Source organism: Salvia hispanica, chromosome 3, assembly GCF_023119035.1.
Source record: "Salvia hispanica cultivar TCC Black 2014 chromosome 3, UniMelb_Shisp_WGS_1.0, whole genome shotgun sequence".
Classification (NCBI taxonomy): domain Eukaryota; kingdom Viridiplantae; phylum Streptophyta; class Magnoliopsida; order Lamiales; family Lamiaceae; genus Salvia; species Salvia hispanica.
In genome coordinates, this window is record NC_062967.1 from 12,508,017 (window position 1) to 12,523,863 (window position 15,847).

Below are 15,847 nucleotides of genomic sequence, written 5' to 3' on the forward strand. Positions count from 1 at the left end.
TCCCTTGATTAAAGATAAATTTGATTTTTCATTTATTTTTGGCTGCATTATTTTTCAAATTGCTTGAATTCCATCATTCTGTCGACAGAATATTTAGACCAAAAATCAGCATAATTTGGAATTGGAATAACAAATATATAGGGAATATATCTCCACTTGCAAAATATATATCCACTATTCACCAAAATTGAGTTAATATATATAGGTCCACATTTTTTCCACATTTCATGCAATATCGTCTCCAATCCAAGAGACTTCCATGGATAAAGTATAGAGTGGTGGATTGCAGCCAAGGATGACTTGCCGGCCAGCCGGTATCGCGTGCTACCGGAGAAAGGGTCGCCGGCAAGTTGTCCTTCGCTACATTTCTCCCTCTGCTTTTCATGCAAGTCTCCGGTGATCCATTTTTATCAAAATGCAATGAAATGAAGGTTTAGCAAAAGATAGAGTTAATATTACCTTCATCTCCTTTTGTTTCTTGAAAAAAAGTTACTTTCATCTCGTCTTTGTTGCAATAGGTACATCGATATTATTGCTAATAAAATGAAAAATAAACAATATTTTTCATCGATATAAGTGAGAGCAGAAACTGCAATATAAGTTTCATGGGTTACTGATTGTCGATGTGGTTCACCCTAATGATTTTAAGAAGGAACTCTATGACTATCAATTTTCATTATTGAAAGTGCCATATGTATAATGAAATATGATAAGTGAGGAAAACAAATAAAATAGAGTATGATATATTGTCTTGATGAATATATTTCACCATGGTTGGTTGCTATTACAGGAGGTAGGCGGCGCCGCCGCAGCAGCCGCGGCGCAAGTCATCGTAATAATGTGAAGGATATGATAGAGAGGTAGCAATCGCCATCAACAATCTATTTTTGGGGCCAGTTTTAAAGCTCGTTATCCTATGTTTGCATTTCGTTTTCCCTATTCATAAAGAGCTTTGTGGTCCATGGGTGATAAAAGTGTATAATAATGAGCAATTTATAAAATAAAACCATCATCGATCTATAATTGAACGATAATGTCTACGAAAATAGTCTTGTTTTTCTATTATAAGTCCATCAAAAAAACTACTCCCTCCGTCCCATAGTAGATGTCACACTTGGGAGATGGCACGGGATTTTAGGAGATGTTATTTTGTGTGTTAAGTGGTAAAAGAAAATATAGTTTTATAATTGATGAATTGATGTGAGGAGGAACTTTTTCCAAAAGAGGAAATATGACATCTTTACAAACTAAAAAGGAAAGTGTGACATTTATTATGAGACGAAGGGAGTATTTATCTTTCTATCTGTTTTAATTTATAAATTTTTGCATTAAAACACATGTCATCTACTATCAAGACCATTTTTTTATGGACAGAGGTAGTGTGAAAAATAATAAAAGTTGGGCAAAATTTGTTTCGTTCACCGATTTAAAAAATTTGCCGAAAAAATCATGAGTTTTTTTTCCTAATCATAAATGTATTACGACAAAAAATTCAGTTGTCTGTTTATAGTACTCCATATTGTTGATGTTTTTCACCAATTCGTTATGTGTGGGTGATGAGATTCCATTGATGCAGAGCCAATTCCAATAGACTTATTGGAGGGTCCCATTGGCGTGCATCCAGTAGGAATTGAACCTACGAATTTGCCAATTATGAGTTGGGCGCTTTAACCATTCAGCCATGGATGCTTAGCGGGGATCCTCGTACATGGTGAATAACCAAATTCCAATTGAAATGAAATCTTTAGGATAAATCAATGCAATTTAGGAGGAATTTTTATAATTGAGAAAATTTTTTGTTTTAATAAATTCTTATATTCATAAGTCATAATTCCTTTTCCTATAGTTGAATTTGAAATGACGACATCACTTTCAAAGACATAGTTGTTGCAAGTGATCGCAATTTGGGACATAATACGTGTTTCAATTACTCTCGCAATTTCAGTTGACGTTGGTGTTGCTACATCAAATTGTTCTGTAATGATACGAGGCATCTTCAAAATGAGTAGCAATCATATGTCACAAAAATAAAAGCATATTACAAAATTTCGTCATATTTGAGGATGTAATGTATCTTTGTGTTATGTGAAAGTGTATACATTAGTAATGCGACATGTGAAAGTGTAGTTATTTTCTAATGTATTTGTGATTTGGCTGAAAAAAGAATTACAAATTTACAATTAATTAAGTAGTGTTAATAAAATAAGATAACAAAAGATAAAAAGTAAGGGGGAAGTTGAAATGTTTCTAATGTATTTTATGATAGCATTTTATGTAGTACGATTCATATCAATATAATCTACCTTTAACAATATATTTATTTCAACATACAACTATACAAGGCTCTTTACTAAAACAAGGACCTTATATATGCTAAATACAACTTCAATTGATTCTATTTCTAAAAGTAGTAAATACTTTGCATATATACAATATCTAAGATGTCATCATCAAAATGGAATGAATATTCCTTGTCCGTTAGTCAAAGAATGCAATGCTTCAACGGGCAATTGTACGATACAAGACCAAAAAGTTCAATTATTTCATCACAAATAAAATATTTGAAATATACATTTCTTGTTTGCTCAAAAATTTAAATATAAGTCAGAAAAATGATGAAATTTGTACTCTATTTTGTTTGCAATTACTCTACGACAACTTTTTCAGTGAAATTGTATCTGATATGCAGCCGCTAAATCATACTAATTGAACCTCATACCGCATAAAACGGAACAAATCAAGATTAAACCTCTTAGAAACACAAGAATTGAATACCATTAAGCTACAATGTTTGTGGGTGAATGTACTGAAAACTTAACCAATATTGCACATTACTAAGATATGGATGATTATTTCTTGAAGATCATCCATGTGAACACAAAGTCTTATCTTGTTATATACCAACCCAATCCACGTGCTTAACAATATTGCACCAAACACAAATTCATTAAGCACTATTCAATCACTATTTCTGATAACCCTCCTCTCAAGTTGCCCTCAAAATGGCCACTTCTTCTTATGCAGCATTCTCTCCTGAAGCTTTCGCAGCATCCCCGGTGCACCTTCTTCGATCCCCCGTTGCATCCCGTGTCACTGCCCTCAAACCCCCCGGCCCCAACGCCATAGCCTCCCTCCTTGCAATGCCCTCCCCTACCTTGATCATGATCATGTTTGATGTCTTCTTGATCTCCGTGGCATTGCTTGTGTTCATGATCATGTTTGATGTCTCCATGATCTCCGTGGCATTGCTTGTGTTCATGATCATGTTTGATATCTTCACCACAACGGGTATCGTGGGCGTGCTCTTTGACCGAGCTAGAGCATTTCTCGGTCCCACAAGAGCTTCCATGGCTATGTGGCTTCGGATCATGATCATGATGCTGATGAGTATGCGCGTTGTGGTCGTGCTCTTTGGTGGAGCTCGAGCATTTCTTGTTTCCACAAGAATCTCCGTGCTTGTGGTGATTCTGTGATTCCAAATCATGATGATCCATTACGTCCCTGTGTCCGTTGCATGAATGAGTTCGTGCACTGTGGTCGTGCTCTTTAGTGGAGCCCGAGCACTTCTTCATTCCACGCTCCAAATCACGGGGATCAACTTTTGCACAACAATCACCATCCTTGACTCCGTCTCCGTTGCAAGAATGGCCACTATGCGCACTGTGCTCGTGCCCTTTGGTGGAGCTCGAGCATTTCTTGTTTCCACACGAATCACCATGCTTATGCTGATGGTGTGATTCCACATCATGTTTTCCATGATCATGCTCTCTAGAAGAATTCTCATCGCAGCAAGAAGACGTCGCCCGTTTCGTATGAACATGGGCGCGAGACTTATCAACGGGCGTGCCTCTAAGCAACAACATGCTGTTGAAAATAACCAACAAACACGTCCCAACATCTGCAAGCACGGCCGCCCAAACGAGTGGATGGCCAGCCACAGCCAGCCCTATTATAGCAGCCTTTGTAGAAATAGAAAGTATCACATTTTCAATAATCTTACGCTTCACCCTCCTCGCGATACGCAAGGCCTTAGGCACGCGCTGGATGTCGTTCGTCATTAGCACAACGTCCCCGGACTCTGTTGCAAGAGCAGAGCCGGATATCCCCATGGATATCCCTACATCCGCCGTGGCTAATGCTGGCGCGTCGTTGAGGCCGTCCCCAATCATCGCCGTGGGCCCCTCCTTCTGGAGCCCCTTGACTATGCTGGCTTTGTCTTCCGGGAGAAGCTCGGCTCGTATAACATCTAGGCCTCCCCCTAACTGCTCTTGTGCAAGCTGCGCGGCGCCTTGACAATCCCCGGTTAGCATGACGGTTTTGATGCCTAGCGACTTGAGCTCCTCGACCGCTTCCTTGGCCCCGGTTCGACACACATCAGACAGGAAGAAGACAGCAATGGGAGATGATCCCATGAAGACATAACCAACAGACTTTCCTTGTGTATCATAGCCTTCTAATTTGGGAACTGTATGCCAAAAAACATAGTGTTATTTACTTTTATGCTAAAATGCTACATTTAGTTAGGAAGTGAGGCGGTTAGCATTCGGTTTCAGTTCAAATAAATTTGGCTTTTGGTTTATTTTGGTTTTTTATATACCCGAACCAAACCAACCGAAAAACCAAATTTCCTAAAAAAACAGAACGAACCAAAATCTGAAGAAAATCGAACCAAAGTTCAAAATCAATTTGGTTCGGTTCGGATTTTCGGTTTACAGAATTTTTGCTCACCCCTACTTTTAGTATAAAAATTTAAGTATTACCTTCACTACATCCTGCTCTTGATGCAATTTTTTTGTTCCCAACGTATAGCTCGTTGTCTTCGATTTTCCCTGAGATCCCTTCACCGGGGAAGTTCTGGAAATGCTCGACTCTATCCGGCCTTGGCTCAACCGAATGTGTTCTAGCAAACTCAACCAAAGCAGCAGCCATTGGATGGCTTGATTTGCTCTCAATGCTTGATATCCTACATATCAAAACATGAAACACTCAGTTTCATTCATGAAATTGTGACTAATTTTCTCAAAAATATCTGTTTATTTTACCAGTATAGTAACGCGTCCAAGCTGACATCGGGGCGTAGGGACTTGAAATCCACCACCCGAAACTCTCCCCTAGTGATCGTCCCCGTCTTGTCGAAGGCCATGATTTTTACCCGAGCAAGCGTCTCCAAATGCTGCGCTCCTTTGAACAGCACGCCTAGCGTTGCTGCCTTTGACAACGCGCAGAACATGGCAACGGGCGTGGAGAGGAGAAGCGCGCATGGACAACCGCTCACTAACACGACGAGAGCCAAGTGGAACCATTCTCTCCTATTGTGGAAATGGAATGCAAGAGGCACTATGGCTAATGAAGCAGATACCACAACTATAGCTGCAATTAGGTAACATTTAATCAAATTAGTCACAAATTCACAATCTAATATGGCCTTAATAATTAACATGTTTCTCACCTGGAGTGTAGTACTTAGCACACTTGTCTAAGAACCTTTGTGTGCCCGATTTCTTGTTCTGCGCCTCTTCCACGATCTTCGCCATTCTAGCGACGACACAGTCCTCTGCCATGGCTGTCGTTTTGATGCTTATATAGCCTGAAAACAAGCTTATCAGAAGTGATGTTTTTTCGGGTGGTGACTAGAGTGAGGATTAAGGCGTTTTTTACCGTTTAGGTTGATCGTGCTGGCCCAGACGGTGGAGTCCTTCTGCTTCGTGACAGGGATGGATTCTCCGGTCATGATCTTCTCGTCCACTTCACAGCTGCCTTCCACTACAACGCCATCGATAGGTATGACTTGGCCGGCCTTCACTGCTAGAACGGTTCCCATCTTGACTTCATCCGCGTTGATCTCTTCACCCGTCTCAGCTATGACCGCCTTCTGAGGCACAACGCTGACCAAAGACGACATGACAGCAGTTGCCTACACGAAACACGATCAGATAGTATCCGACTACTTCCACGATAAACGAGATTAGTCACACAATCAAGATTTTGTACCTTATGGCTAGCCCTTGATTCGAGCCATTCGGATATTGTAAAGAGAAACACGATCGTTGCAGCCTCCCAATAATCGCGAAGAGCAACGGATCCAGCAACTGCAACACGACACATAGTAACAACAAAAGATCAATCAAATCACACTGTTTGATTCAATCTCAATCAGATGTATAGTCGCTATTAAGAACTTGATCATGGCTCGTACGAAGAAGGAATAGCACGAAGCACGTGGTTAGATATCTGTCTACCTGTGATCAAGACAAGGATGTTGATATCAAGCCTACAGTTTCTCACTGCTGTAAAGGCCTTGAGCACGACCGGTGGGATGCCAACGACAATGGCCCCAACGGCCAGCCATCTCAACGGGGTAAACACGTACTTCAAGAACGAAAGAGTAAGCAATATCCCGCAAGCAACAGAGTAGAAGCTCGGCCATTTGTTCTTGTAGCTGCCATGGCCGTACACTCTCACCCCGGCTTCCATCCCCGAGTCGTTCAGCGCCTTAACTGCCATGGAAAACACGATTTTTAGCCATTTCAAAAACAGGGGAAGGCTAAAACAGAGCAAGTAAACATAGGTGCAGTTGAAAAAACTACCAAATTGTGACATTAATTTTTTGTTTGATTATTATTTGAAATTAACTTACCTAATATCGTGACTACGACCAATAAAAAATTGGGAAAGAGGAGAAACTAACTAACAGAAAACGAAACTAAATTAGGCTAGCAATCCAACTAGTGTACCAAGAAAATTAGCCCTTCTTTTGTCACATTGATTAATTCTTCTGCATCACAAACACACAAAATATAAGTATTATAAATCGCTAAATTATCAGAAATAATCCGTGTTCCACAAAACTCCAACGCTAAATTTGAAAAATACAGCTCCTATAAAAAAATGGCTTCTAAAAACCTCGAATTCGAAAAAAGAAAGAAAAACACCCATATAAAAAAAAAAGTTGTCTTTAAGCAACTAACCAACCGAAAATTAAATTAGGCTAATAACTAAAGCAATCAAACTAGGACACCAAGAAAATTAGCCCTTCTTTTGTCACATTGATTAATTCTTCTGCAACACACACACTCACACACACAATTTTAGTATTATAAATCGCTTCTAAAAGCCTCGAATTAAAAAAAAAAAAAAAAAAAAAAAAAAAAAAAAAAAAAAAAAACCTTCTAAAAATAAGTTGTCTTTAATAATCTGGAACTCGAATTTTTGAAAAAAACACAGACCCAAATAAAAAAGATTGTTACCTATTTCAATCTGGGAAATAAGGAGAGAGTCATGGACCACAATCAATGTCTTGGTTGGGACAACAACTGAGAAGCCTTTGATCCCATCAAGAGAATTCATGATCTTCTCAATCAATGGCACCTCAGAGGAGCAGCAAAGCCCCAACACATCAAAGTAACTCTTCTGAAACTTCCCATTCTTGTCATTCCCTTCTTCCATCTCTCTGTTTTTCCCTCTGCAAAAAATGAAAAAAGCAAAGACTAGTGTTGAGAGAGAGAGGGTGTGTATATATATATAGGTGCAACAATGCCGCCAAACATTGCCACTTAAATTTGTTTGATAATGGAAGAAATAGCGTCTACGTTTGTGGTGCTTTGGAATGGGACATAAATAGTTAAGAATCGGTTATTGAAAAGGGAAAGGGAGTGTTGGATTGGATTCCACTAAATATCACACTCATTTTGGCACTTGCATTTTATTGTGTTTCTGTGGTCTGGCATGGGATTTTTTTTGCTTTTGGAAGGTGGTTTGGAATCCATGTTTTTTTTATTGTTTGAGGTTGTTTTTACTAACCAATGGGTGCAATCATGTGATTTTATTTACGTACATACAATATATGTATAATATTTAATTATGTATTATTGCACCTCATTTTTCAAATGTGATTACAAGCATATTGCAACTCATCTTTCAAATGTGATTACAAGCATATGGCATCTCATTTTTCAAATGTGATTTATCTCTAATTTAATAGGTTGTCACTATAAGAAGAATATTTATGAAATTAATGGGTTGTTGGAACATGCTGGTAAAAGAATATTTACTGAATCAATTGGTTTTTACACCATTTAAAGGTTTTCATGTGTCCATTGATTTTTTACTTGCTATATGTAGTTGTTGGGGGTCTTTTTTGGTCGTTTGGTTTGCTATATGTAGTTATTTATTTAAAAGATTGTGTTGTTTGTTGTGCTGGTATTGTTTGAATTTGTTGTGTGCTGTAAGATCGATACTTATTATAAAGGAAATGGGTTTCACATTGTTGCATGTTGTTATTTTATGTTTGTTAAATTATGTGTTGTGCTTTTGGTGTGCCTTTAATGCCGTGTTGGTTTTGAGTTTCTTTGCACATTGAATTGTCATCGTTCTTGATAGAATCTACTCACGAATTCTTTGCTTCAAGCATTTTTGCATTCATAAAAGAATTAATACCACAATTGGACTATATAGCAAAATTAGATCATTACCATATAAACTATCAATTGGAGCATGTTTCCTTTTTATTCATCTTAAGCAAGATTCACATTAATTTATTTCAAAATATTGTTTTATTGTTGTTTTAAGTTGTGTGACTGTCGTCATTGTTTCTAAAAATTTCTTCATTTGTATAGTCATTTATAGTGGACAGTTATGATACTTTTATTCGTATAATAATAGACGAATTCAAATGAGTTTTGGATGACTAGTGTAGGTTTAGGTAGTAAGCTCATAAACTAGTAAAGATGCCAATAATGACTTAAACTAAAAATTAATAAATCTCTAAATCTAGCTAATCTATATGTATCAAAATTCCACTATAGTATGATTCTAGAGGTATGGGAGATCCATATCCTACATATATAGAATCTTTCGAATCTTTTTTAATTTATTTTAGTACATAAAGCACATATAATTAAAAGGGTTACTTAGAGTTGTACACGTTATTTCTAATTCCAATTAAAGTGTACAACTAACTAGGCATAAGATTTTCCTTTTATATTACTTTATGCTAAATATGTTAATATATTAAATGAGGCCTAAAAGACAAAACGGTCAAAATATATTTTTCTTTTCATGAGTGACTAAAAATGTATCTATTTATTTAATATATAGTCGAATGTACCCTACAAATTTATTTTGTTATCATTATGATTCCTTGCCACGATGATTGGTCCAACTTCCTATAATTAGTGTTCAATTATCTTATTTGCTGACTCGGAATTCCTAGATAGTGTGTTCCCACACAAGAAAACTACCATTCCTTAATTTTTTGTTGTTTTTTTGTTTGCCCAATTAGAAGTATTTAGTTTTTATTTAGATTTATTTTCTTGATATTTACAACGAGTCACACACGATTATATTCAGTTCATCCATAACAGATAATCACGTTTTTTTTCAAAAAAAATTAGTTACATTCTATGTTAAGTAGACTAATTAGGTGGACGGTCTCCACTCATGATACTTGGGTCATTTTTTATATCACTCTCATATAATTAATTTTACATGGAAATTAGTATTGTCCATTACTAAAGCTGGCCGATAAAATATTAAAATTACGCAATTTATATATTTATTTAGAAAGGAAATTAATTCGTTTATTTTTACAACTTTTTGTGAATAGAATAATTTACTTTCTTTTAGAATGGTAACAAGAAAGATACAATTACATGTTAAAGACATTTCTTATTTGATTAAACATGCTAATTTGTGTTTCCAAATATATGAAGTAGGCCTTAAAAAATTTTCTCACTCTGGCTCAACTAAAACTAAGAAACGCAAATAAAAGAGAAACATACATACCAGCCTATGAGAAATGTAAAGTAAAATAAAAATAAGAAAAAAGACTTTATTCTCTAGAACCTGGTTCATAGGAGATTATCCCAACACATATTCATTTAGATAAATTCCTAATTCTATCCTATGCTAGTAATATTCCTTAAAGTGGATAACACATATGAAAATATTAATAACAGAAAGAGCATAATAATCTTATTATAGTTCTGGTGGGGATTTAAAGAAGTCATTGAAGATATTTTAGATGGTCCTAAATTCTCAGTAATGAGCCCATAAATCTTGTTAGATGAGTACCTTTCGAATAATGAAAGTAGGTTAATTGTCATTAATTATATCTTAATTGTAATAATAGTACTATTGAGGAAGTGTTACTGAGTCGTCTCTTCCTACATGGTGTACTGGAGTTTAAATAGAGATAAAAATTAGTTGAATAGTTCACTAAATTTGAAAATTATTGTTAAAAATTTATAGCCTGATAAAATCTCAAATCTAATTAATTCATAATTTGAGTAGTGTCGTTGATATTGTATTCAAATGAGTATCGATGATTAAATGAGGTCCTCATCTACTATATTTTCACAGTTGGAAAACTAAAAATGGTCAATGAAACACTTCACAATATTTTATGGTAACATTTGTTATCTATATGTTGACATTTTGCCAACATTCGCAAATTTTAACTAGTAAAAAGTTATCATGATTTCAATTTAATATCCACTCTATATCACATTAACTTTACTTTTATTAGCATTGCACTATTATTCGTAGGCACATATTCCAATGAAGTGAAAAAGCCTCTAAATCCACGTGTGACGGAATATGTGTCGAACCCCTTTGTTGAAAAACGAAAATAAAATACGTATTTTTTTATTTAAATTACACTCTAATATTAAATTATAGTATGCTCTATAATAATATCAATAATGTAGCATATCATCATTGCTCTTGCACGCCCAAATATCATGATACAATTAGTGGAGCAAGAATCGAGGGATATTCCGTAGCCAAAATAAATGATTCTGTCATAATTTAATATACTTCTTCTCTAAAGATTAGTTTATTTCACTATTTTAGACTTTAGTACTCTTCATAAAACATAGTACATTTCAAGTTAATTATAAATACTTTACCATCTTAATCACTCCTAATATATTTATAATTCATTATTGGTACAATTCTAAAACATGACATGCATTTTCTATATTCATAGTAATATTTTTGAATTTTGCATTTTAATTTATTTTCATGGCAAAATAAAATGTATCACTTAAATCAAATATGAATGAACTATTAGGCTAATTATCACTTAGATAATTTTTATTAAAATTGATATTGCACCTAATCAATTATCACTCATCACTCTTTTGAGTATCCAAGCGTGTGGAATTTTACGTGGCACACGTTGGAATGGGTCCGAATATAATTGGCTGGATTTCAAAAAGTAATAATTGGGAATAAAAGATTTGTAAATGATTAAAAATGAATATTATGATTTTTTATCACATGGTGAAATCTCATCACCAACCAAGCTAGAGATCTGTTCAAAAAGTTCTTGACTATTAAATTATTGGACATGGGTGTGAAAATGTTGAGAGGGAGGAATCTACTAGAATGTGAAACTTCTCCATAGAAAAAAAGACAAACATATATTTTCTGCATAAAGAAATATACTGTACAAAAAAGGAACAACTTTCTGTTGGTAAAGATAAAGTAGTAATCCACTATAGAACTAATTTAATTAAGCAATGCAACGTCGTTGACGGAACCATGCTACGTGTTACTTTGTAAAATTTGCATTCTATAAACGGTGTCGTTTCCAGAGTAAAATTTTAAAATTAATAGTAGTAATAATTGATTAAATAATAATAAAACGCCCATTTTGACCTAACCAAAGTTATTCAACACATTTATAGGAGTAATAAATAATGAAGAAAAAATAATGTGATAATTGTGTCAATCTATATTCCTAGCATGCCTGAATTGTCTTCTTTATTTAATTTTTCATTTCCACAATAAGTTGTGAAAGCAATTAAAATCGAAGTTAGGTAGTACTACTATCTTTGTAATCTCATTGTGATGGTTACATAAAGGTGCATGGCATGCACCATGTCCTAATTAAACTTGCAAATATATATATATTTATATAGGTATGATCTTGACTCCAAAGTCTTTGAATATCCCTCTCAATTTTAAGTTTGAATTCTTTATTGCTAAAGACATAATGATGTTGGGTACGTAGAATAAGTACAAAAATGCCAACATTTATTCACATTTTTTATAGGCACTTTGTGCTAGAGTTTGAGATACACAATGGTGAATTTTGTCTTTGTCAATAATATATTGTAAATGAATGTATCGCAAAATAAGGGAAAGTTGCCTGCTTTTGAGCAAGAAAAAGGGAGTGGAAAAATATGTAGGATGATTGATGATTTGTTAAAAAAAAAAGGCAATTTCACAATGTTGGATTTGGTTTGTTGCAATGGGCTATGATACCATTGTTGTCATACAAAACACAAGAATATATAAGCAAACTAATGAAAAAAGTTGAGGATTTTACATAACATTTTAGGGCGAGCAGAAGATCTATGTAAAAAAAACATGTTTGCTAGACGACGAAGAGACGTGCTTTCAAAGGTTTTACATTTCTTCGTCGATTTGGGGTTTAGGATTTAGGCGCATGTCATGCACCTTTTCGTATCAAATATGAATTAATTAGCGGTGGAGCCAGAATTTTGACATTGAGAAAACAAAGAAGAAAAGTATTGGCTCCACGAGTTAACAACTGTGGGTATCTCTCGGTGTCGTCGTCCTCGTCAGAAGCAATCCTTAATTACGAGGTGACCCTTATGTTTTTCCTTATAATTTTTCATCACGTGGAAGATCTTAAAAGCAAGGGGTGTATTTGGTTATATGGAAATTTGGAACAAGGACAGAATCAATCACATCAAAAAAAATTAATACTACTCCATATCGAATTATTTGTGATAATCTTGGAAACAAGCTTAATTATCACAATAATGAAATAAAGTTTATTAATAAGTCAAACGAAAACGTTTTATTATACCTAACAGAAAAGCCTGTTAAAAAAAATTGAGTAAAAAACACTGTTTCAAACTATAACCTCTAAAGTCAAAATTTAATATATTAAAGTTACAGAGTAAATTAGAATACATTGATTATTGATATATAGTGTATACAACAATATTTAAAAATCATTGGCTAAATATATACAGATCTTTGAAATCATTGAGTAATATTAACTAGTCCCCATAATATATATAACACACGCAAATATTTTCCTATAAATTTACTTAATTATATTGTTTGTAATCCTTTGGACATAATTATTGAATGTACTTAATCACATTTGAATATTTTTTCCTATGAATGTACTTAATCATATAGTTTGTATATCCTTGGCATACTTATTGAATGTACTTACCATATTTTTTTGTTTTATTAATGGTGAGTGGATGATTAAGTGGATGTTTCAATAGATTCCACCATGAGTGGAAGAAACCATTCGAGATAGAGAAGTGGGAAGGGAAAGTGAACGTACATCTTATATTTGATTCTTTTTAATTTTTTGTTTTTGTAAATTTCAATATTTTTTTGTTATAAGTTGTGACGAACGATACATGATGTTACTATACATAATAGTCTCAAAATGATTGTGGAGAAACCACTTTGAAATGCCGGACTTAATTTTGCACAAAGATTTGGACCTATCATTACCACAACAAGGCGAGACAACCTATAATGATCCATCTACATACCACACATTAATACTAACATGTTACTCCAATATAATTTGGCTCTCATTATTATGAAAACTATAGTAACGATATTTTCTTGGAAGCGACATATATAAATGATAGGTTACATAATAATTGAACTTAGTGGCCTTATCAAGAACTTGAAAATCGAGGGGCAGAATCAGTGGCGGACCATGAATTTTACATTGGGTCCAAACCACAGAACAAAAGATGAATGAGAAACAGTATGAAAAAAATAGGTCATGAGATGTTAAAAGTTGAATATTGCAAGTGTCGGGTTTCATACTTAGCTCTCAGGAATATAAGGTTTCTAAGTCCAACGACACCACGACCATTTAAACTAGATTATAGAATTTTATAGGTGATATATAAACATAAGGTTAAAATTTTTGGGGGTTCCATTGGCCCCATCCGCCCTAGGTCTGCTAGTAGGTAGACCCCAAGAGTGACACGTCGATTAAACGCCTCCTTCAATAGTTTTAGAACATATTTTTGCAAAATATTTTCTCCAGTGTCCATTGTGGGAGAACAACATCGTCTAATTATCACGTTTAGTTCAGTAACTCAACACTCTTTGATCGAGCATGCAGTGATGCTGCTGGAACTAAATCACCAAATCCTCGTAGAGCGAGACAACAACGTTAGGAACTTCGTTCAACGTTCATCCTTTGCTTTTGTTATTCAAGTAACAAAGCTAATGAAAGCATTGAGCTTCATGATCTAAGACTTGTACAAAGTAGATATAAATAAAACTATACTTCCTATGTCCCACAAGTATTTGCATTTTTGGCTAGACATGAGTTTTAATGCACAATTAGTAAAGTAGGAAAGAAGTAGAAATATAAAGTAATTAAAATATTCTAAGTGGAAAATAAGTTTCACTTTAATAGAGAGAAAAACATTTTAAAATTAGAAAGTGTATATTCTTTTGGGACGGACTAAAAAAAAGAGTGGATATTCTTATAACAAGGAGTATGTAATGAAATAATTCAAAGGGATTGTGATTATTACTTAGTGGGAATACAAATTTGTATTGCTCAATTATCTAAGTTGGGTGGACATATCATTAGTATGTGGTGAGTGAGCATCAATGTTGTCTATACTACTCTGAAGTACTAATTGACTGAAAAAAAATATTGATATGCTGATTCACTTTCCAATTTTAGATGAGTATAATTTTGAGATACAACATGTCAAACTTTATCTTATCACGCAATTTATTTTTTTGATGTTTTTTGTCTTCTATGTAATAGTAAAATAATTGACGTAATGAAGCGCATTATAACTTGTATGTAATTTATGAAAAAAAGGGAGATAATCATTAAATTATCAGTGTTTATCCACTTTATCCCACAATCCGTTGATTTGAGCTTTTTCACTTTTCTAAGTTGTGAGATCTCAATCTATTTATGCAATTGAAATATCAAATTAAAATTGAGCTTCAAATCAGAACCAACCATAGTTAAACAGCATTGGTACGTTTAAGTCTTCAAGATTAGTAAAAGCAAACTTAGTACTCCCGTCCCGCTTAAGATGACACGTTTTCCTTTTTAGTTTGTCCCAACTAAGATGATACATTTCCTTTTTTGGTAACTTTCTCTCTCCAATTAATACACTCAACCACTTTTTTTCACTCCTATTAAAATATCCATCTTTCTTTATCTCTCTACTTTAATACTTACACCCACCCTCTCTCTCTCCAATTAAACACTTTAACCAATAATCCCTAAAACCCCGTGCCGGCTAAGCAATGTGTCATCTTAGCCGGGACGGAAGGAGTATTATTTTTCTTCTAAAAGTTTTCAATCTGGTTAATGAAAATGATGTTTATTTTGAGATAAGAGCTGAATGAAAATATATGATTATATATGGTAAAAAGGTTGTTTAAAACTATAATAAATTCATTTTGCGTAACTAATTTAGTATATAAAAATGATTAAAAGTATAAATAATATATTAATAAAGTTAGGATGCGTGCCTCTTGACGTTTAGTGTGGGATGACTCGTCTGCCACACAAAAAGGAGAAAAGCTCTTAAAATATTAAATTAGTTCAATGAATAATTACAATATTAAATCGATAACATTCACAAATAGGAACATTCACAAATAGGAACATGATCCAATGAAAATTCTAAATATTATATAAACTCAAAACTATGATTTGGGCCATTGAAAAATGTTAACAGATCACAAAAAGCATTAACAGGAAAATATCAACAGAATTTCAACGGTAGTCAATGATTGATGTTGTGTTGATATTGTGTTGATACTGTGTTGACATTTAAATCTTTGA

At 34.2% G+C, this 15,847-nt stretch overlaps 1 protein-coding gene, 1 long non-coding RNA gene and 1 other non-coding gene across 3 annotated transcripts; 1 reads left to right on the top strand and 2 right to left on the bottom strand.

The window, feature by feature from the left end:
• The first annotated feature begins 245 nt into the window (after positions 1 to 245).
• LOC125210676 lies at positions 246 to 1,062 on the top strand. Its single transcript, XR_007174397.1, has 2 exons — positions 246 to 448; positions 791 to 1,062. It is a non-coding gene; the product is annotated as an uncharacterized LOC125210676 (long non-coding RNA).
• Positions 1,063 to 1,615: 553 nt separating this feature from the next.
• TRNAM-CAU lies at positions 1,616 to 1,689 on the bottom strand. The gene has a single exon. It is a non-coding gene; the product is annotated as a tRNA-Met (tRNA).
• Positions 1,690 to 2,723: 1,034 nt separating this feature from the next.
• Positions 2,724 to 7,574, bottom strand: LOC125214618 (putative inactive cadmium/zinc-transporting ATPase HMA3). Its single transcript, XM_048115717.1, has 8 exons — positions 7,248 to 7,574; positions 6,240 to 6,497; positions 5,992 to 6,089; positions 5,659 to 5,914; positions 5,450 to 5,587; positions 5,043 to 5,370; positions 4,761 to 4,963; positions 2,724 to 4,465 (listed from the first exon to the last, which is right to left on the bottom strand). The coding sequence occupies exons 1-8, from the start codon at positions 7,444 to 7,446 to the stop codon at positions 2,955 to 2,957; spliced, it is 2,991 nt and encodes a 996-aa protein (XP_047971674.1). The 5' UTR covers positions 7,447 to 7,574; the 3' UTR covers positions 2,724 to 2,954.
• Positions 7,575 to 15,847: the final 8,273 nt, after the last annotated feature.

Coding starts and splice junctions, on each gene's coding strand:
- LOC125214618 (XM_048115717.1), bottom strand. CDS start 7,446: ATGGAAGAAGGGAATGACAAGAATGGGAAGTTTCAGAAGAGTTACTTT. Junction 5,588..5,658: donor CAGCACGATCAACCTAAACG/GTAAAAAACGCC, acceptor GCTTGTTTTCAG/GCTATATAAGCATCAAAACG. Junction 4,466..4,760: donor AAGAGCAGGATGTAGTGAAG/GTAATACTTAAA, acceptor TTTGGCATACAG/TTCCCAAATTAGAAGGCTAT.